The 23,539-nt window shown below is 28.6% G+C and overlaps 1 protein-coding gene across 1 annotated transcript; it reads left to right on the top strand.

Annotated features, from left to right (window-relative positions):
* Positions 1-625: 625 nt before the first annotated feature.
* Positions 626-20,999, top strand: LOC132926705 (cocaine esterase). The gene is made up of 3 exons (XM_060991107.1): positions 626-1,433; positions 16,761-16,870; positions 18,650-20,999. The coding sequence occupies exons 1-3, from the start codon at positions 968-970 to the stop codon at positions 20,126-20,128; spliced, it is 2,055 nt and encodes a 684-aa protein (XP_060847090.1). The 5' UTR covers positions 626-967; the 3' UTR covers positions 20,129-20,999.
* Positions 21,000-23,539: the final 2,540 nt, after the last annotated feature.

A 23,539-nucleotide genomic window follows, 5' to 3' on the forward strand; every position in this document is an offset into this window, starting at 1 on the left:
GGGGCTATTTAGCAGTGGGTGCGGTAAGGTTTGACATGGGGTTGCAGGCCGACGTGATTCCGACGATTATTATTATTATTATATTGTTATTGTTGTTCACTCGCGTCCGCTCGGGAAATTTACATATTTTTATCCCGCCGATCACCCAACACCGCACGCGGTTGCTACACTATAGGCGTATTATTATATACAACGGTATTGTTATCGATGAAAATAATCGTAAAATATTAATGATTCGACCGCGTTATGTATACATGCATATTATTTCAATATTATAGACATACCCCCTTAGCCCTTACGTATATATAATATAATATAATAACACGTTGGGACTCGGGATGCCGTAAACGGCGTGCGAGCGAGCGAAATAATCATCAACGAGTAAGTTGCGTGTGTATACAGAGCGTCTTTCATCGCTGTTTATATTACTATCAATCGTACGGTAATATATACCTACGCTGCACACGGAACACAATGTCTTTACAGACTACGCTGCAGACACCTCACGCCCTGTTTATATGATGTCAGTAATATTATTCGTACAAATGTGTAATGTACTCACGAAGAATAATTCTCTTGGCTAATTCGCCGCCTCCGTTATCGCTGTGTTCCGTGCGAAACGGCTATTATTACGACGTCGCCGGGTGGGGTTGAACGTGGCAAGTGCAGGACGGTTGCGCACAGCGCGGTGGAACGCGCACCGTACTCGGTCTTTGCCCCGTCGCACGGAGTTTTTCACTTCATTCTTTCTTTCTTTCGTCGTCGTCATCACGCACAGTCCACGGCGGCTGGCGCACTTCCAACGGCTGTTTTACTTACGATAATTCATATTATATTTATCATTATTCATAATATACGCGACTACGTTCGCCGATCGAACACTCGTGCTGCGATTGCGACCCGCGGCGGTTGATATTATTCTATACCTCTACCGGTAACGAATACTGCAGCACCGTCAACTTATACCATGGTACCGTCGAACCCGACACGTTCGTTCGCCGCGGTACGTCGCAACCGGATCCGAGGGCCATCGCTGATGTTGGCGGCCTGCGCGTGCGTCTGTGTCTGCGTCGGTCAGGTGCAGTCGCAGAGAGCCGGCGGCGGTAACCGGGATGCGCCGGTGGTCAACATCCGCAGGCAGGGCGCCATTTCTGGCGTCGAGGTGCCGCTCAACAAGATCGGACATCGGGCTTGGACGTATCTGGGCATACCGTTCGCCAAGCCGCCCGTCGGCAATCTGCGGTTCGCGCCGCCAGAAGTCGATCCGCCGCCCGCGTGGAACGGCGTCCTTGCCGGGTCCGCGCACAAGCCCGCCTGCATCCCGGACCCGCCGGTCCGGCCAAATCCCGTTCACAGACTGTTCACCACCGTCACACCGGGCCCGGTCAAGATTTCCGAGGACTGCTTGTACCTGAACGTCTACAGACCCGAAGGTAACGAGCTCTCGCGTGTACCTACTTATAGCTATCGATACGACATACATAGACCCGCAGACTTATATATGGCAGTATAGACGGTCGAGTTCAGTTCCGGTCACGAATAAAGTCACCATTATGAATATTGTGTACTTGTCAGGGTCTCGGGGTAGTTCCGCGTAACTGTCTCGGTTGTTTTTAAAAATTAATGCATATACTAACGAAATTCCGTTTTTATTGTTATTTTACTCGTTTCGAGAACGATCATTATTTATTTATATCGAACTTCCAGAATATATAGTTGTTAAGTTTCCTTGTAAGCGTTTAATTTTTATACATATCCGTTTGGTCTTTAGTACCTATAATTGATTCGTGTAAGAATATCTACGATTAGCGGAAAAAATGGACCCGCGCTTTATATATTATAAAAAAAGAGACAAAACCGTAGATAATATTGTAATTTACTGATCTCTGAGCTTTCGCTCTGTTTAACACTGTTAAGTTTGGTAATATAAATCGTTTTAATATATTATCCAGTTAATTACGAAAGCTTCTAATCACACTGCATTATACACACACACACATCTCTCACGTGCACTTCATATTTAGTCGTAACTATTATCAGTGTTGATACTTTAAAATGGAACTTATATGGGACTTTTATAAAAATATATAATTTTTTCCGTTTCTACGTTATTATGTTTTAAAACGTTATTTAATTTTTTGTTTTTTTTCAACGTTATTTAACGTTATAATTTATAAATACATAATACTTTTTTTTTCTAAATTATATTGTCATTATTGGTAAAATAATCACACCATAATGTAAGAACTGCAAAACTTATAGAATTTGTTAGTCAGGTTATTAGATTAATTCCAAAATAAATTCGAATAACATTATTAAATTGTTTAAATTACAAATACGTTTTTTGTTTATTGTTAATCATTAATTATGATTAATGATATAATATGTTTAATAGTATTAATTATTTTTGGTTTTTAGTTTACTGATTTTGTTCATTGTTTTTATTTTTTTTTTCGTTATAATATTATAAATAACGTTTTTGAAGCCCTGCTTTGAAACGAATGTTTAATAAAAAAGAAATCTTGTGAGTTATTTTAATATTGAAAAATTATTATTATTATCAAACAATCGAATTCTTTTGTACTGAAATCGTTCTAAATATTAATTAATTGATAATGAAAATTAATGTGGCTGTATGAGATTTACAGACTACAAATGATATTAAAAATACAGTATACCATCTACTATATTTAAAATAAAGAAAAAAATGATCATCACTGATATATAATTTACTTAGCATAAAAATATAACTCGTGGCTAAGCTGATGAAAATCACTAGATCACTCATTAAGTCATAAATACTAATTTTTAAAATAAAAGATTCGCAATTTAACTTTTACGAATAGTTTATGTAATTTAATACCAACTATGTAGTGTACTGGTGTATTCATATTTTATTTTAGGTAATAAGAAATTTAATATTATTTTAACTATAACATAGTTCTATTCCGAATTGGTAACTTAAGGTTTTGATAATTTTTATGATATAGTTGTTAAATTCTGTAAAATTTAATTTGGCTCAGCTACGACTTTCATACATAATAAACGTAACAGAATATGACAGTTTAATTTCACTTTAATTGTTATACAATTGTTTATGTGAAAAATAATTCGAATAGGTACGTTACAAAAAATAATTTCAAAGAGTTTGTTTATAAAAACGTTGTTTAATAATAAATAAAATCTTGTTTGGCTGGGTCAAAAAATGTATTAATATAGGCGTATAATAAATATTCATAACAACATCTTATAATAATGTATTTATATTCATGTATTTATAAAAAGCTGCGTTACTATACATTTTATTTACCTATATTTAGCTTAAAAAAAAAATATATATATAGTCTAAAATGCATGACTGCTAAGTTATTTTAAAATCCCTCGGAGTAATCAAGCATTAAGAAATTGTTTAATTATTTTGCATGTATTTAAGTAACGAACAATTAATTTAGTAACCTGGTAATATTTTTATTTTGAAACACGTCGGTTGTAACGTAACTTTTTATTAAAAGTATCTTACCTAAAACTATATAAATATTGTGTTTTGTCATTAATCAATGTATTTATTAATTAAATATTAGGACGATTCGAGCATCTTTATACCCATAGGTCACAAGTCATGGTACTTTTTTGAATATAAGTAGGTATAAAAATTTTAAGATCAGTTTGGATATTAACAATATATTTTATAAAGCCGCTCATATAATGACAATTTTTTTATAGTTATTATTATTTGATTTCTGTTTCGTGTGTATATAATTCTATTTCTATACCTTCTTATGGGTTGCATTTTAAGTGTCGTAAAATTACGATTTACTTCTATTAATCTTTAAAAAAGTTGATAATCTAGAAATTGAATTGTTTTGGTTTAAATTTACATGCGTTGTTTTTTGAGTACAGTTGAGTACTTAAATAATCAAATTAGTTTTAACAATTTTATGATTTTTGAACTTGGTATAATTTTTTTAGTTATAAAAATTACAATTCAAATTGATGACCTTCCAAGAATATTAGTTATACTGTTACTGGAAATCTCAACTATCGCATGTCAACTTAATTTTTTATACGGGTGCTGCAATTTATTTTATATTTTTATGTAACAATGTAAGCCGCTCGTCCAAAGTGGTATAAACATATTATACTTTGCGTGTAGATTATTCCTTTAATTTTAATTCATAGAAATATTCAAACGGAAAATATAAATGTTGTTGTCCCTTATTTTTTTTTTTTAAATATTTTAAGTGTTAAAGAATGCTATGCAATTATTGCTGTTTTATATTCAAAAAAACTAAATGTCCTGTTTTAAAGTACTTATTTTTTTAACTTTATAATTTAATAATTAATCAGGTTTTTGATATTAAAACATGTAGTGCCTACCAATAAAATGTAAAATATGTTAGAACATTTTAACTCTAAATGTCTATAATATTCTTTATTTATATATTGGTATTATTTGATTAGCAATATTTCTGATGTACCTATATGAATAACTAAAATGTTATAGGTAATAAGTACTATTTGTGTAAGTGCTTGTTGCACTGCATTCTTAGACTCCGTTCATCGATCAGATATCTTGTATTAGGTATAGTGTTGATCTTGATAACATTTTTTAACTTAAATTATCTATATAATCTCTAGAAATCTATAATTTTAATAATTTAAGTAACACGATCGCTGGTTATATATTATTTTTATTAATGAAACTAAGTACGTACAAAATAAAAATAAAAATAAAACTATAGTAGCGTAACTAAATTTATTTTATTTCAAATTTATACATTCTATCTTAGTCACGTGAATATAATTATCAATCGCACATGCGTGTTAATAAACATATTTATATATCTATGTAAGGTATATGCATATTTTTTTTTATATAAATTGTCCTAAATATTAGGTAATTGATTTCAGATATTTATATTGTATTACATCAGATACAAAAAAAGACAATACCTATTGTTTATCGCGTTGTCGTACGCGGAGGAAACTGGAATTAATTTCACTCTAACGAGTGTTGATAATGTCTTATATTATATCATTATCATACACATATATCGTCAATATATTTTGAGGACCCATAGAAAGTTTGGTAAAATTTAAAATTGTCCACCACGGATCAACTAATGAACAACAAAATGTTTTAAATTTAATCTCAGGTCAAATAAGGTTCCTTAGTAGTGATAAAAGTAAAATAGAACCCTACAGTGTTAATTAAGAACTCATAATAATTGTAAACAAAAAGATTACTATAAGTTTTAATAAATTATTTTAAATAAAAATACGAGGAAAATCTTTATTAGTCGAACGCCTATTTAATTAAATTTTTATTTTTATTGCTTTATGACTTTAATGCTGAAATTATTATACTATTAGAATATATTTATTTCACTAATAGACAACAATAATTATTATGTATTAATATAAAATATTTTATTGCTTCTAAAATTTGATACCTAGAATCTACATGTTAAAATGTAAATTGTTTTTAAAATATTGAGTTGTTAGATTCAGACAAAATTATTTTTGATAGGAACTATTTATACTAATATCACATTATGCATTATATATTATAATGTTACTAATAAGTAATAACAAGAAATTAGTATATTATAGAAATAATTATTCGGCTAATAGGAGGAATATAGTGACTAAGTACCTACTGCGGTTTATGATTCATATATTAAATTAAAAACGCTTGTACACCTTTTTTTTTATATGAGGCACTTTCTAATTAATTTTGCAGTAATATTATATTGTTTAAAGCATTAATGAACTCTCAAAGTTTATTTGTCACTAAAAGCACAGATTAAATAAAACGTAAAAAATAATTAATTTTTTAAAATTTAAAATTTTTTTATTAATATAATAATTAATTTAATGTTAATAAATTAATGTTTTATTTAATCTGTGCTAAAAGACACTATTGATTTAATATTATTTAGTATATGTGATACGAAATTGAAATACGTTTCTGAGTAGGTATCTAAAATACCTATACTAATAATAATTAATATTGTGGTGTATAAAATATAAGCTAGGTTTTTTATAGGCACTAGGCAGGTACTGATGTGCCTAATACATTAAACAAAATATTAAAATTAAATGATTTCATACTTTAATATACTTATAAACTACCTAGAGTTTAATGTATATTAGTAGGTAAATGTGAAAATACAATTTCACTATATTATTATTATTGACCACTCAGGTGTTAATAATTTGATTAAAAATTAAATAGATTATATAATATATTTCCTATTAGTAAAAGAAAATTCGTGCTTTTAATAATTATTTTTTTATAAATTTAGTTTTTTGTCGATCTTTTTTGTTTTTTTTTTTAAATGTTTTCTACTGTCGATTAATTCAGAACGGATATCCTGTATGGTTTTTAAGTGATAGCCCATACATTATGTACAAGCAATTTCGACAGTTTTTTTTCAACTAACACGCAACCATTAAACTGTAATAATGCGAATATCGTATGGTAATACATTCTAAATGAGGTACACGTAAAATTAAAAAATGTATTGTTTTATTTTAGGTGAAATTTAGAAAAAATTATTATTTATTATAACATGTTGTAGTGTTGTTAATCATAATATATTTGTTTTTAATAGGTTATAGACGGTTTTCTTTGTTTTAACTCTGTATGACGTGGTGATGACATCCAGGCCAAGAAAATTAATCGGATTAGAAAAGTCGATCCGGATCGAGACATAGGTATTATATTATACTCGTAGGATTGACTTCCTTAACCGATCGCTGTAATCTAGTACGATTACATCATAAATAGGTAGCTATTGTCTTCACGTATAAATATATATATATATATATATATAAATGTGGTTACGGTGTACCTAATCGTGTATGATACATGCTATATACTTACTTATTTAAAACGATTACGTTAGAGTTAACAGAATTACAGAACATAATACTAAATTATAACATTAACAGCTAGGTCCATGACATACTAAAATGTAAATGAATAACAACATAAATCCCACCAAAATACCTAAAGTTTTGAGTTGACTGAAATCTTAAGCATGAAAAATTATACAATAAGATTTGAATTTAGGTTTTTTAGAACATTAGGAATACTCTCTAGTACTCAATATACGAATACAAATATTACTAGTAATTATGATGTACATATAATAGGCATATCTATGTTATAATAGTATATATAATAAAGATCTATGGAGTTTTATATTGATGTTTCTATGAGATTATTATATCAAATATAGTTAAGACATATAGTGATGAGTTAAAAAAATATTGACTATGTATACTTAGGTCACTTAGGAGATTCAAATTGTTACCTATTATAACTTTTATATAAATAACTAATGAGTACGTTTGTAATTAATAATTAGTCAATAAGTTAATTTTTAGATCATCATTCATTATAGTAAATAGCCTAGCTATATCGTATATTAAATCTCCACTGGGGTTTAAATCTTATATAAATTGTATTTATATAACTCATCCTTATATTAGGTTTAAGTACTAGGGAAATGCTCCTAGAGGAGAAAAATCGCTCTACTATATAAGTATGCGTCAAATATATTTTGTTATTGTATAGGTCATAGTAATGACTGTGTTAAATTTTAATTTAAAGATAAATCATTTTATACGAAAAACAATTGTGAGCGAAGATGATCTGTTAACCTTTATTTCTAAAGATATTTTATTATAATATTTAATATTTAATTATATAGCAATACTATTTTGTAATTACAATTTATGACAAATCTTGAATTAAACTGTTAAGCTTTTTTACTCACAAACAAAAATAGATTCCAAAAACTAATAAAATTAAAATGTTAATGAATAACATAAAAAATTACCTTTATATATTTATTAGATTTTATGATTTTAGTATGAACTATTTATAAAGAATCTTGAATTCAATTTTTAAAACTAATATACAAAAAGGAATATTTTTATGAAGATTTAACTACAAAATAGCTTGTAATTTTTTGTGATTTTGACAAAATTCTAATTCCAAATGCATATAAAAAAAATGTGTCTTTATATTTTTATATTATTATACAGCTATAATAATACATTTTGCGGGATCTTGTACGTAATAAATATACAAGAATTTTGATCCAGTGAATAATTTTTGTCGATATTTATAGAAAAAAAGCTAAAAAAATAAAAATATCTTATACCTATAAATAATTTAAAAAAATTAAAACATGTTTAAAATGTGAAATTTCCCGTTTTCTTTAATTTTTTGTTTATTTTTTACGATTAAAAAAATAAGTACTGAGAATTTTCAAGTTCGATCCCTCCCAAATCCTTTTTTTTTTTGAAAAATCGAAAATATTTATCGAAAAGTTATGGCGTACTCGTCCGTCCACAAAAAAAAGAACACATCACAGTAAAATAAAAAATTCATTTTTCCGCTCAGAATTTAAAAGAAAAATATATATATCATTGTAAAATCAATTTATTCATCGAATCCATGTATGTTAGATGCATACATTTCTACACAAATTTAAAAATAAATGTGTTTATATAGCTAGTAGGACATTTTGAAAAAACCAAAAATAAGTTTATGAACGTGAATTAAATGAAGAAAAGTTAAAAAAAACCAAACCACTTTTTTCTTTCGGTTGAAAATTTTTCAATAGTGGTGGTCGAGAAAACAATATTTATAGGTACCAAGATTCAGGACTATAATAATTATACTATACAACAATAAATAATAAAACATAGTATTTTTACATATTTTATTCCCATTTAGTAATGATTTCTCCAGACTCGTCTATTTACGAATAGATTGTATAGTTAGATGATGAGTTATTTAATGATGATAACTTATAACTTATCAATGCAATACAATTAAAATTAAGAGTTGATATTTTAGGATAAGTGTATTATTAAAAATAAAATAAAAACGTCTTCATAAAAAATAATTAAATTATTTTCAATAGATTTATTTTATTTTTGACATTGCTGTACATTGGGTAACTTAACTTAAATATATTAGCTTTTAAAAAATTATCAAAGACAAAAATTTTTTTATAATGGATTAAATTACAAACATAAAAACTAAAATACAATATTTTAAATAAATTTTTTTTTTCACTTTAATTTATTCATTTTTTAGGATACAGCCTATCAGTATATTATTATATAGGTCAGAGAACTAATAACTTTATTACTGATACATTGCTAATTCGATTGTATATAAATTATAAATTATGTTATTGTATAGATGGAACAATCGAAAGTGATAAATTAAGTTTTCATGAAGTGCAGACAGTACTAATTTTATTATTCGTTGTATTAATTAAACTCAACAACATCGCGTGAGAGTACTGATGTACTGTATAGAAAAAGTCACGACAGTTGTTAAAAGTATTTTCCGGGCGTCGCCATTCCTCAGTACAGTTTTTAAAACTCAAGTCGCCTTTCGTCATTTGGGCTAATTAATTTTATCTGATTTAGTATTAAATTTAAATGCTTTCTACAACACCGTCGACTATTCACTATTGTAATTCGAAATTCGAATTATGTACACGAATGAAAAAAATTATATCTATACATTTGTTGCCCATTTATATATACTTATAGTTAGATATTTGTGGAATATTTTAATAACAAAGTTATAATTTGTTGACCTTCTTTTGATTATTCTATTTATATATATTATATAGCGTAAAATATTTCATCATATTGAGAAGTGTTAAATTTTTATTAATTGTTTCACTTGCTTTACTGAATTACAAATAGCTATCCGTAAATGTATGGGATAATCAGATAATAATATAATACAATTACATTATTTTACATATTGACAAATATTGTTATGAAAAAAAATATAATTTATGGAAACATTTTTGATATTGCATTATTGCTAAATAAAAGTGTTATGTAGTACAAAATATTATAAATTCAAAATAAAAATAAAAATAAAATTAATATTAATGAAAATATTTTACATTTTGTTTTATATAATTAATTTCCAAGACAAAACAAAAATAACAATGATATAAATTGAAATGTTTAATGAACATTTAAAACACTATATATACTATATATTGGTATGGTTAGTAACTGTTATAAATTTATATTTTATATTTTATAGTTATAACATCGCACCAGGGGGCTAGTGATTATAGTGTTGGGTAGTAATGTAAGAAAGTAACGTGTTACTGTGTAACGAAGCTATTTTTTTTTAACGTAGTAGATTGTAATTTTTTTATTATTTTTTCCAAGTAATAAGAATATAACAGAAAATAATATGGATAACATAAGAATATATCATTCTACGTGTAGTTATTGTGTTTTATTATTGTCATAACTTGATGTGCTTTCTTTCGTCTGATTAGAATCAAATACATTATTATTTGTGAAATGTATACAATATTAAAACAATAATATTATTATTCAAATATAATGTAGTGCCAGTTAGTCGAATGAATTTTCATAATAGTAAATATAAAAAACAACTGTAATAATTCGCTTACCGGTTGTCGTTTATTTTAATGTATACTGCACGGAACGGTAAAATCGTCTAAGTTGTCAATTCGAATCACGCAAGACAACTAAACGAAGTAAAAAAACATACCTTGTTTATTTTTTTGTGCACGCACAGAGTAATCTATATTGTTGTTTGTTTTAATAAAAAAGAAAAAATCTGAAGGTAGTGAATCAAGTCGATAATATTACTGCATTTATTATAAGTGTAACCCAGGGTCTAAAACGTAGGTAAATATTCAAACTGGCGAAAGTTCAATAAGAAATACGATTAATTTTAATTATACGTAGTTCATGAATTTAAAATTATTTTACGATTGACTTGAAAAAATGTATTTAAATAATATAGGATAAACAACTTCGAATGAAAAATTTCTAGTCAAAATATCTTGGGGGTCGACCATACGAGTATTATATTCTGTTCAATATTTATGGTAGAAGAAATTGTCTTTTACTCGTAAAGCGTATTTCAATTCTCAAGTAAAAAAAATTAACTAATATTTTTGTGTAACTACTATTCTATTTTATAGACTGATGTAATTTTTATTGAATAAAAAAAAATGTTTAAAAATGAACTAAAAGACCTGTTCAAAATATAAATAATAACCAATTAATCTGATAAAATTAATAAACTATATACAGTGAGTTCCACATAATATTATCACATTGGTTCAAATCATTTTGATTCTATTAACTGGTTGATTCCATAAAACATTTTTTTTATTGATGATTTTATATTTATACGTATGTTAAAAATAAAATAAATATATTTAAAATAAAGTAAAGAAACTATCTATTTTCAATTTTACTTGAGAATCTACTAATTTCATTTCGCATTGGTTTTTGATAGTAAGTTTTCATTGTTTTTGTGATTCTTTAGTCAAGCAGCTGTATGAGTGACGTAGTATTTGGTAGTAAAAATTTCAAATCGATGTTTTGTAAATTTAATTTTGGATGTGCACTACACTTATCAAGAAGTAGTAAAGTACTTTTTGGTTTTATTATTTCTTTATCTCATTTTTACCAGCAATTTATCCAAGCATATGAATAATTGATAAATAATGTCACCCCGAAAACAACGTGGATTTTTACTTTTACCTATAATTAAAGGATGTTTTTTTATCCATAGGAACCTATCATGTTTGAAATATCATAAAAACGATAAAAATGTTCACAAAAGTGATTCAATTATCTGGTATTTAGTGATTTTAATAAAAGATCAATTTAACATTAGTAATATAAGATTTGGTTTGGGATTTTCAATTTTGATTTCAATAAATGGTTGATTCTATAAACAAGTGATCACAAGCGAACTCTTATTAATTTTTGAAAGTGACCCGGGAGTCCAAAAAGGTTGCCGACCAGGGGTTGTTGCAATCGTTGAAATCATACGATTAATGGTGAACTTGAAACAAATTATTATTATTTGGAAACTTATAATATTTTTAAGGCTCAGCTATTAAGCATACATATATTGATATTATCTATAAAACCCTAACCACATATTAAAAATATACAAATTACATTCAGAGTTTAAAATTTAAGTTATTTAAACAAATTTTCGATTTAGAACTAAATAAATTATGGTCAAGATGATTTCACTATTTTTCAATTTAGAAGAAATTTAGATTTTTTGAACGGAGTAAAGGTAGCCATTATTTACAACAATATGATATACCCTAATATTAGAACTTTTTTTAAGTTATTGGAAGATTCATGATGAAAATTAGCAAAAAGAAAGAGATATATGAATTATGATAAATTATTACTTATTGTGCGTGCGTTGGTGTTTGATAAATATTATTTTAATGAAATAAATAAGATTTATTTCTTAGATTAGAAAATGTGGTTTAAATAGCAGCAATTTTAATATCCAAATAAGTACCAAAAAAAAAAAAAAAAAAACGTCCAATGTATAATTTATAAATAATTATTATATGTCTCATGTCTGTAATTTCCCAGGAATTATTGGTAGGTACTACGACCTTGAATAAACAAATTGTTATACTAATGTAATCCGCAAAAGTAAGTAATTTATTTCACATGCAATTCCGTCAAACCATGAGTACGTGCGCATTACGTTTTATTTTAAAACGAACATTCAGTCGATTAGAAAAATTTACATCTACATAATAATAATAAATATATTGTTATATAATGTTATGTTGTATTTTCGTGAATAGGCGTATATAATATCATACTATATCAACAATTAGTTAGATATCTACATCGTTTTTAATTTTTTATAAACGTAAACGGTTCATAGGTAGATATAAACACTATAAACCTAAGGGGGGGGGGGTAAGTAGGTAACCTAATCCATACAGTAAATATCCAGCGAAGCTTGTTATTGAGGAGTAAGTCATTGTAATATATGTGTTAAATATGAATTGAATGATAAATATTATTGTGTATATAAGACAGTTCTGAATGAAGACTGTCTGTCTATTTTACTAAGTATATTTTTAATTTTATGATATATTTAAATTGCTATTAAAATAACTTATATTACTTTTAGAATAAGTTTTTTTTTTTTTTTTTTTAATTTTTTTTTAAATTTAATTTAAGTTTTTTTTTTTTGTTCTAAAACATTGCATTTGAAAATGTCATTATTTGTAGGTATGTAATATAATAATTTACATTAAAAGTTTCAAGTATCTACCCCCAAATAATGTTTTTAAATTAAAACAAAATAATTAAAATCGATATTTTTTGTTAAAATGTTTGATTCTGTTCAAATTTGAACTTAAAATATCAAAGAAACTATATTTTAAATATTTTTTGGTTGCAGTATGAGAGAAACCTTGTATTACATTTTTATCAAACATAATTTTTGTTGACAATTATATAAAAAAAAACTAATTAATTGAAAATATCTATAAATAGCACAAATAATAGAGTCAAAATATTTTGAAAAATTATCATTTATGGTCTTTTAGACAATTTTAATATAATAAATTGTTATATAGTTCAAAAGTTTTAATATAAACATTTGGTGAAAATGAAAAGTATCTACGGTTATTTGTTTTGGAGTTAAACGTTAAACCAAACAAACCAAATCGAATTTAGTTGAATTCTGGTTTTATGTATACATTATTCTGTTCTAGAATTTATTTTTGTTTTTTCCGGTTATTTTAAAATATACTGGGAATTTCAACCCTCCACTAGATCCAATTTTCTACCAGAACCACCTTCAAAGTTGAAAATTGAAGCATTTTTTTGCCCTAAAAAGTGATGACAGACACAAACATATAAATAAATTCAAATTATAGCACACACACACACATAGAACACTAAAGTTTATGACAAATTAAATTCAGGATTAATTAGGATTAACATATTATTATAATTGTTGGCGAAAAGCAGTTTTATCGCAATCATTAAGTGACATGTTTTTAAAAGCGTCAAATTGTTGAGGTCGACAGTCGTTTTTCACGGAGAATGCAATGGTTTTACTGGTTTTAGCGATATTATGCACGTTTATTTCTTAATAAAATATTATAAAGGACAGTTTTACTGATTAAATGTTATAATTGGAATTGAATAGAATCTTGAAAATGAGATGGTGGACATTTGAAATAATTACCTATGATGTTTGTCGTTAAAAATAATTTTAATATATAACAAGAAGCATGTGTAAGGTATTAATATAATACATTTATAATAACTGAAAGTAAGCCTAGAATTATATAATTATTTATACGATATGATCACTATAATAATATTATACGATACATAAACGCACGCAATAACGAAATAGGCAACATCATAACACTCAAAGGTGGGCGAACTCTGTATTTATTGTAGGTATAAAGTGTAATATATTATATACTAAAGAGGGTGCTGGGAGTAGGGTTTTGGAAAAATTTATTATTCGAGGTCACCGACCTTGATTTCGCTTTGCATGATAATAGTTTTGTAATTCTTTACGTTTATATAGAATATTATAATATAAATAGATATGTGTACAAATACAATTCATTTGAACTTATCATGAAACGTAACGAAATTATGGCAAATACGATGATGTGTATCGTTTATGTATTGTATATATTTCGTATTAATTGTGATTTATGAGGACAAACCTTATAGTGCGTGGGGCAAATTCTATAAACGAGTGTCTCGTTTTAATGTTGCAAGTGTTGCAAGGCCAACTTTCTAAGTAAATTTATTGAAATAAAAAAATTATTATTGTATGATAAAAGTTCGTCAAAAGTTGCGTAAATTGAAGCATATATTGTGAAATTATATGATTACCAAATGTGCAGTGGCATAATAGCACGCAATCGGTTTGTTTTTTGTCCATGATACAATAATTGGCGTTTATATATTTTGTGCCGCGCGATTTTACCGCATTATTTAAAAAACTGTTCGATATGTATTGAAATGAAGGCTCTGTCAAGTGTCAAGTCTCTATTAATTATAAACGTAGTTGTGAACTTTTAAAAAGTTAATTTGTATAAATTAGTATACAGAGTATGCTGATTTTAATAATACTTATCAAAAATGATTACTTAAATCTTGGTTATTTAATTTATAATAAAGTTTTAAACGTTTTAATTAAAACAATGAAATAAAAAAAAAATTAGTTAAAATGTAAAAGAACAGAACATTATTGTACATTTAATAAAAGTGCATTAAGTTTCGCAGACTATGTATTATTAGGGTCTTGATTTTAACGTGTTTTTCAAAATATTGTTTTGTATTTAAATTTAAGTGTGAATTTAGAAGTATTTAAGTTTTTCAACATTGAAGACAAGTGTTTGGTTTACTTATTATTTTACCAATTGAGAGAATGTGTTGTATGACTTGATGACTATAGGATTTAAAACGATAAAATTCCAAGCATTATTATTAAAAATATGTTATGTTATTTATTTTCATTTGTTTATTGTGTATCTGATGTTTATTAAAGAGCTATATTATGGTCTATGATATAGCATACTTAGTATACTATATTAATATATATATATATATATATAACCGAGAAAAATTGGCAATGTATACAACTATACTATGTTTCAAACTGTTTGTTAATGAATTGTTAATATTTTGATGTTGACAAAACATACAATAGGTACTACTGAAAATCGTCTATAAATTTAGTAGACTACTGTGATATCGAAAATTAAGTGGGCACTATAGGCACCTGGCTTCATTACCTCCCTTATAATATACTAAATATATTTATTTTCAATTTGTTTTCATGTTATGATGCTTGACGGGTAATAACTAATAAGTATTTATATAATGCTAACACACATACCTATCCTCTCAATACTAAGTTTAATGGTATAGTAATTGGTCAAACAAACACAGCTATTATGAAAACATGACGCTATTTCGTGGTGTAAATTTGAAATGGTCCCTGTTGTAGGCCAATTTATATGGTGTATCCGTGGATTAAAATTAATTTTAGTCCGCAAGCACGTTAAATTGTACCAAGTATACAGTGACCATTTTCCAAGGTTAAAATAATGGACTCAACTAATCAAAGTAAATAATTTCAGATGTGTACTATAGATGCCATAATAGTATTTACATGATAAGTCCTGAACTATATCGTTCAACTTGGAATTGGAAGGATTAGCTGGGATGTGTGAAAATACATGATAATAATCACAAGTTAAATATTGGCATGTAAAACAGTTTGGCATAGAGAAAAGTAGAGGAATGTGATTTGAAACTAAAGTGTGAATATAATGATACATTTTTTAATTTTTATCTTTAAAATATATTTCAATAAAACCAAACACGCATTTACGTATAATCTATTTTGGAATTGCCACTGAGATGGTATTTTTTTTCTTCAAAATATTTAATTTAATATTTAGGTATTGCTTTAAATTTGACGACAATCCTTATACTATAATGATAATGTAAATGTATTTACATACATATATGTATATGTATTTACATATATTATACATTTATTTATCAAATACTCTTGATCATTTTTAAGTACCTACTAATAATATGTTAAAAGATTTTTAAATTGTATTAATTATAATGGATATATCATAGACTAATTTTTAAACAGTTAATACTTTTATTATTATTAATGTTAGCTATTAAATACTTAACAACAATTTTTTTGAAAATTTCAATGTGAGGAGTTATTACTTACGTTATAAATTATAATAGTCATTACTCATTACAGTGTTAAGTCTAAAGTCAACTTAGCACCCCTGTCCCCTATAAATTGCATAATATTGTATAAAATGTAATATAATATATATTATTTTGTTTTATTTTGTTCTGTTTAGGTGCAGTACCGGAAGAAAAGTTTCCGGTCATGGTTTGGTTTCATCCTGGCGATTTTCATTGGGGAACGCCGATATATTGGGACGCTTCGGTTTTGGCCGCTAGACACAAAGTACGTTATGTTAACTTAAACAACTATAATATTATTATATACCTGACAAAAACACCTCTGTTAAAAACATATAAACTTACCTTATAATGTTTTACAACTATACGGTCACAAACAAATTACACAATCATAGACCGTAGTCAGCTTAACAGTACTGGGCAAATAGGTATGTTTCATTACCTGTGTAAAATATAACAATAAGATTATACCAATTAAAACGTCGTAAGTTCGTAATCTCGTAAGCTATAAAATGGCTACAAATAATTGCGTTTTTGATAAAACATTTTTAAACCAAGGAAACACGCAAAATTAAGTACATAATATAATCGTATAAGTCAAAACTTTTTTTAAATTTTAAAGCTTTCACATCTCTTATAATTTTAAATAATAATTTTCTTTTATCCTAGTATCTATTTCAATTTTTATTGTACCTATAGATAAACGATTCAAACCAATACATGATAAACTGTACCTAGTATTTTATTCTTAATACGAAATGTTATAAATAGGGCTAGGATTTCTATGCGGTAAAAAATTGTTAAATATGCATTTTATTTACCAAAATATGCAAAAGCCAATTTTTTTTAAGCATTAGTTAATATTATTACAATATGCTATTATTAAATTATGTTTTTTAAATTTTCAAATGTGAACATATGGCTAAAACTGCTTTCCACATCACACGATTTTGTTGGAGCATATTTAAATTATGTGATTTGTCCTGGATTTAAAGTAATATTAACATCTTTTTTTTCCGTTTTATAATCACCGTTTATAATTTTAAATATTTTTAGAAATATTTTGAATCCCTTATTCTTTTTTAGTATTAAGTTCATTTTAGTTAAAATAGGTCGTATATTTACGATAATTCGAGAAAAAACCAATAATTATAGACGTTTATTAGATAAATACCATTTAAAATTAACAAAATTCTCAAAAATTTATATGCAATTATATTAATAATTATATGCATTATGTTCAAAATATGCAAAAATATACAAAAAAAAAAAAATTGCACTATTTAATCAAGAATAAGCCAAATCGTGCACATATCTGACAACCAATTAATATGGACTTAAGGAAAAAAACATGCAAGTGCATAGAAATCCTAGCCCTAGTTATAAACTTTCAAGTTATGATATATTGTTTATTACTTAATGAAACGTATTTAAATTATTATAAAAGATTGTATCAATAATTTTGGCATAAATTTAAATATTATTATAAGAACTATAATACAATAGGTGAAATAATTTATCGGTTATAAGCGTGGTAATTTATTTTCGATTCAGGAAAATATTTACATAAGTGATTAAAGTAAGATATGGCTAACGGTTATGAATATTATTCATTTATTTATAACTTATAAATTATAAGCATTATATAAAATGACGAAGAAGTTTATTTTTAATCATTTTTCTATAAAATGACTCGATTTTAGAAATTCCTTTGGTGTGTTTTTTAGGAAAGTTTAACATATTGGTAAAAAACATAGACCTAATTTTCGAGTACACATCCCGGTCATAGTTTAGTGTTTTATTAGTTACGCTATTGACACTATTTTATGTTTATAAAATGTGTAGTAAGTTTTTTTTGAAATAAATAACAGAAGGCATTTCTACAAAAATTGTTGACATTTTAGAACATCGAGTTCTTTAAATAAATTATTCCGATCGATAAAACGTGCATGTTTTTTCTTAAGCATAGAATCTATACACAGTAGATATTACTCATATTATACTAATATATATAAAACGCGTGTTATCCGGACTTGTGTCGCAGGTGATCGTTGTGACAACGGCGTACCGTTTGAACATATTGGGCTTCTACACGGACAACACTGCGGAGGCGTCGGGCAACTGGGGACTGTTGGACCAGGCGGCCGCGTTGGACTGGGTGCAGCGGAACATCGACAGCTTCGGCGGCTCGCCGCAGAACGTGACCGTGTTCGGACAGGGCTCAGGCGCGGTGAGCGTGGGTCTGCATGTGGTGTCGCCCTGGTCCCGGGACAAGTTCCACCGGGCGATCAGCATGAGCGGGAACGCGCTGCTCAGGACGGCCGTGATGGCCCCGGACGATCCGGACGCCGTGCTGGAGGCGCTGGCCGACAAGTTCAACTGCTTCCGGAACACGTTGACCGGGTGCCTGCGGAACGTGGACGCCGAGACGCTGGTCAAGGGCGGCGGTTCGCTGACCCGCTGGGGCCCGGTGGTCGACGGCCCGGCGCTGGCCAACTTCACCAACGTCCAAGAACCGTTTCTACCTGACACGCCGGCCGCGCTCATGGACGACGGCCGGTTCGCCGCCGTGCCGCACATGATCGGCTACAACCGGATGGAGGACGCGTTCGACGCGTTCGACGGAGTGAACGGCGGCGTCGAGGGCATAACCAGAGATCGGTTCGAGGCGTTGGTCCGGGAAGGCGTCGCCGACGACGACGAGGACGACCGTCGGGCGCGTCAGCTCCGGCGGCTCCAGCAACAGCAGCAACAGCAGCCGGCCACCACGGCCACCACCGGCGAAACGGCGGGCGCGCTCTCGGACGGTGGCGGTGGCGGTGTCGTCGTCGACGACGAGGGTAACTGTACGCTGGACGCCGACTTCGTGGTGGACACGGTCGTGTTGCGGTATGCCAGGAAGACGGACGACCCGGAAACGCTGCGCCGGAACTACGTGATCATGGCCGCCAACAAGGCGTACGGGGCCACCGGTCACCGGGTGGCCGGTTACGTGTCCCGTCTGAACGCCACGTACGTGTACCGGTACGAGTATAAGCTGCGCGCGACCAAAGCGCTGCCGGCCGCCGCCGAGTGGATGGACGCGCCGCACGGCGCCGAGCTGCCCGTCGTGTGGGGCATGCCGTACTGGCCGTCGGCCGCGACCATCGACTGGACGGCCGCCGACCGCCGGATGTCGGACACCGTGATGGCGTTGTGGACGAACTTCGCGCGGCACGCCGACCCGGCCCACCGGTCGGCCGTGGTCAACGTCCGGTGGGACGAGTACGAACCGCGCAACTCCCGGGCCATGGTGCTGGACAAGGTGCCGATCATGTCGCAGCCCGACCAGGAGCCCGAGTTCTGGAACGAGTACTATCCCAAGGTGTTGGACGTCGCGCTGCAGTGCTGCGCCAATCGCACCGTGGAATCGGGTGCCACGGCCGTTTTCGAGGGTCCCGGGCCGGCCGCTCTGATGGCGCTCGTCCTGGTGGCCCTGTCGTGGTCGTCGTTGGTCGCGGGCTCGTCGTCGCTGCTGGCGTGAGCACGAATGCCAACCTAACATTAATATATTTATAGCACGGACGATGATTACTACTGCGTGTAATACGATGCGTTATTACTACTATGAACTGTTCTTCAAAATTATTGTATTATCATCGCTCTCATCGGGTCCGTGGAACGCGTTTTGAATATTATTTTTAAACGATACGACGATGCCGGACGGGCGGAAAAATATCGATTTGTTTCCCAATACGTGGCGTCTAAATGACATTGAAGTCACGTGAAATATATTACACACGAAAACAAACGTTTTAATAATTTTGTAGATATATAGTATAGGCAGTATACGTAAATATTGAAATATCGGAAAACGATAACTTTTCTACTGCACCGCTGCGCGTGTCGTGAAAAGTCGACAATAAGTGCACCTCACACGAACAATGCACGCAATTCAAAGCAAATGTTAAACTAAAGCAAAAATAACAATAATCTTAAAAACAACGAACAATATTATATATATATATATGAAATATAGTACTGTTGTTTGAATTTCTAGAAAACAAACAACAAAAATATTTTTATCTAACGGATAAAATTTATATTTTATCGTTATAATGTATGGTATTTAATTACATAATATTATATAAGCGATTTATCGTTTTGTTATTATTGTTAGTGTTGAAGTCACTGGACTTAATTATATGTCTTGTGTCATAGAACTATATTTTTTTAATTTTTATCCTTTAAATATGTTTCAATACAACTAAATACGCACACATGTATGTCAGAAGTTTAATTAGAATTTTATGTTTCAATATTTTTAATTTACCATTTATTTAGAATATTTCTATACTTTATTGATGTTTGATGAATGATGTACATGTACTCACAAATATAAATTTTATACTTTATTATGCTTTTGTTAAATATTTAAGGTACCGGCTAGTGATTAATTTGAACATTTTCAAATTATATTTAACTGCAATCGACATCATAATGTGTGTTTTTTTAAGCATTGAACACTACTATTATAACTTCATGTGTGTGATAGGCACAATAGTCTATAGATTCTATGGTATCATTTTTTCTGCAATCTAATTTATCATTATGTTATTGGACAAAAATACTATCAACTAAACATTTCTAAACGGAAATCTGTATTGAGTAGCTTATATATACCTATATATTTCTATACACATATTATTATAAATACTATCAAAAATTCACCATTTACGCTAAACGAATATTTTTATTTTTTATTCAAATCATTGCATTGAAAGTCTAGATTAGAAAATATGTGTATCAAAAATCTTGTATGGTGTCCCTTTTAGTAAAACTAAAAATACATATTTGAATAACTATGCTTTTTCTGCACAAAAACTCCGCATTTTATTGTTTAAAATCATTTTTTTCTCCATCAAATGTATTTGCACGTTTAAATACTATATTATCTATAAAATATTGATGTACCTATATACATCAGTTGTGACCATAATAAGCGTAATTTTATATTATCCATTTTTCTCATAATATACATACAAAGTCGTGTAAATATGGTCAATATGTCTTAACATTTCTTTATCTGTAACATAAAGTATATATGTATCGAGTATCGACTATCGATTACCTAATTATTGATCTCAGAAGTGTAAAGACAAATATTTTTTCTAAAAAACTAATTACTATGAGCTTTACAATTATGCACTATAAAGGTTTCGTAAAAATATACTCTCAATCGTAATTGAGATTTGTTCTCTAAGATTTGATCTGCTGTTTAGTTCTATGTCGTTTGACCATTCAATTTCGGGTATACCATTCTTATAGAATATGCACAATAATATAATATTATATTGTTGCAATTTACCTATTTGTTGAAATATTTTATCCTTTTAGCACTTTTTTTCCCATAAAATGTTTAATGTTATATAATACCTTATTGTAAATGCCTAGTATTAATAGTTGAAGATGTATCTTTTACAACCACCACACATATTTTATTATTATTTATGATAAATATAGGTAGGTATTCAATATATAAATAATATTATTTATTTTTTAAATATTATAATATATAGTTATTATATTTATATGTGGTAATTTAAATGTTTATGTACACTATATTGTAACCGAAATGTCACTAATGTGTTATTGCTTATTATAAATAGATGTTAAAATTTATAATTATTTTGTTATTGTTAAAATCCATTTGAGATCAAAACATTCGCACAATTGAAATATTAACTCAATGTCTTATTAGACACATCTCAATAATATAGGTACCATTTTCCATCGCGTGTGCTTTATATGAATACAGAAAAAAAATTTAACTCCATATTTACTGTATATAATGTGTGACTTAATACAATATTATGCCTGAGTATAGCTTTAATAATATTAAAGTACCATATAATGTTATTATTGGCTTAAAAAAAAAATCTCTTATAGGTAATTTAGATATACGATTAAATAATATTGGCTAATATTGTTGTTGCTATTGTGTTGGAATCCACCGTAGTGCTTGCAATTTTTTTCGGTTTCGATTCAGATAACTGAAATTAAATTTTTCGATCCTCATTATGGATGATTTTTAAAATTATAAAAAAAGTTTAATAATATTATACTATACAGGTATTATAATTATCAATTATCATAGATGATATTACTGTGATTCATACCATAATGTATGAAAAAAATGTAATAATTATAGTGTGCTAATTAATATACTTACCCAATATTTGTTTTTAAAATTTAAATAACAAAATTACCTAGTAAAATAATATAATCATTTTTGAATTAATCCTACACAGAATAAAACTCAAATCTATGAAAACCAAAAATCGATATAATACCTGGCCATTAACTTAGAGTTTGGTATAACAAGAAAATTAAATCATAGTTCCGGTTAGACTCCGGTCCTAAGATTTTAATTTTATATGTTACTTACTATATAAATATTTAATAACTATATATATATTTTAAATTTTTAAGATGTTGTTAATTCAAAATTGGAATAAAATAACCGATTTGTATAAAATAGTTTAAAAATAACAGTTTTTGTGAAATTGACATTAAATATATTATGATATTTTTAACATTATATTAATACCATATGCATATTCATAATTATATTATATATTCTAATTACATCTATAATATACAATTAAATATTTAACCTTAAGTTAAATAATTTTATATTATAATAAATATTAGCATTTTTATAGAAATAGAACATTAATAATACCAATAAATAGTAAGTATTATATTATTTTCCCATCGAAAAACTTTACTGAACAAATTATGTTTGCTTATTAATTTTTCCAGCATACTTAAAAATTGATTAGAAATATTTATCCACACACAATAATAAAAAATACTATAACTTTAATATTTAAAATACATTATAGTAAAAATGTTAAAAAAAAAAATTTTAATGAGAATCTAAAGATATTCA

This window comes from Rhopalosiphum padi, chromosome 3, assembly GCF_020882245.1.
Source record: "Rhopalosiphum padi isolate XX-2018 chromosome 3, ASM2088224v1, whole genome shotgun sequence".
NCBI classification, from domain to species: Eukaryota; Metazoa; Arthropoda; class Insecta; order Hemiptera; family Aphididae; genus Rhopalosiphum; species Rhopalosiphum padi.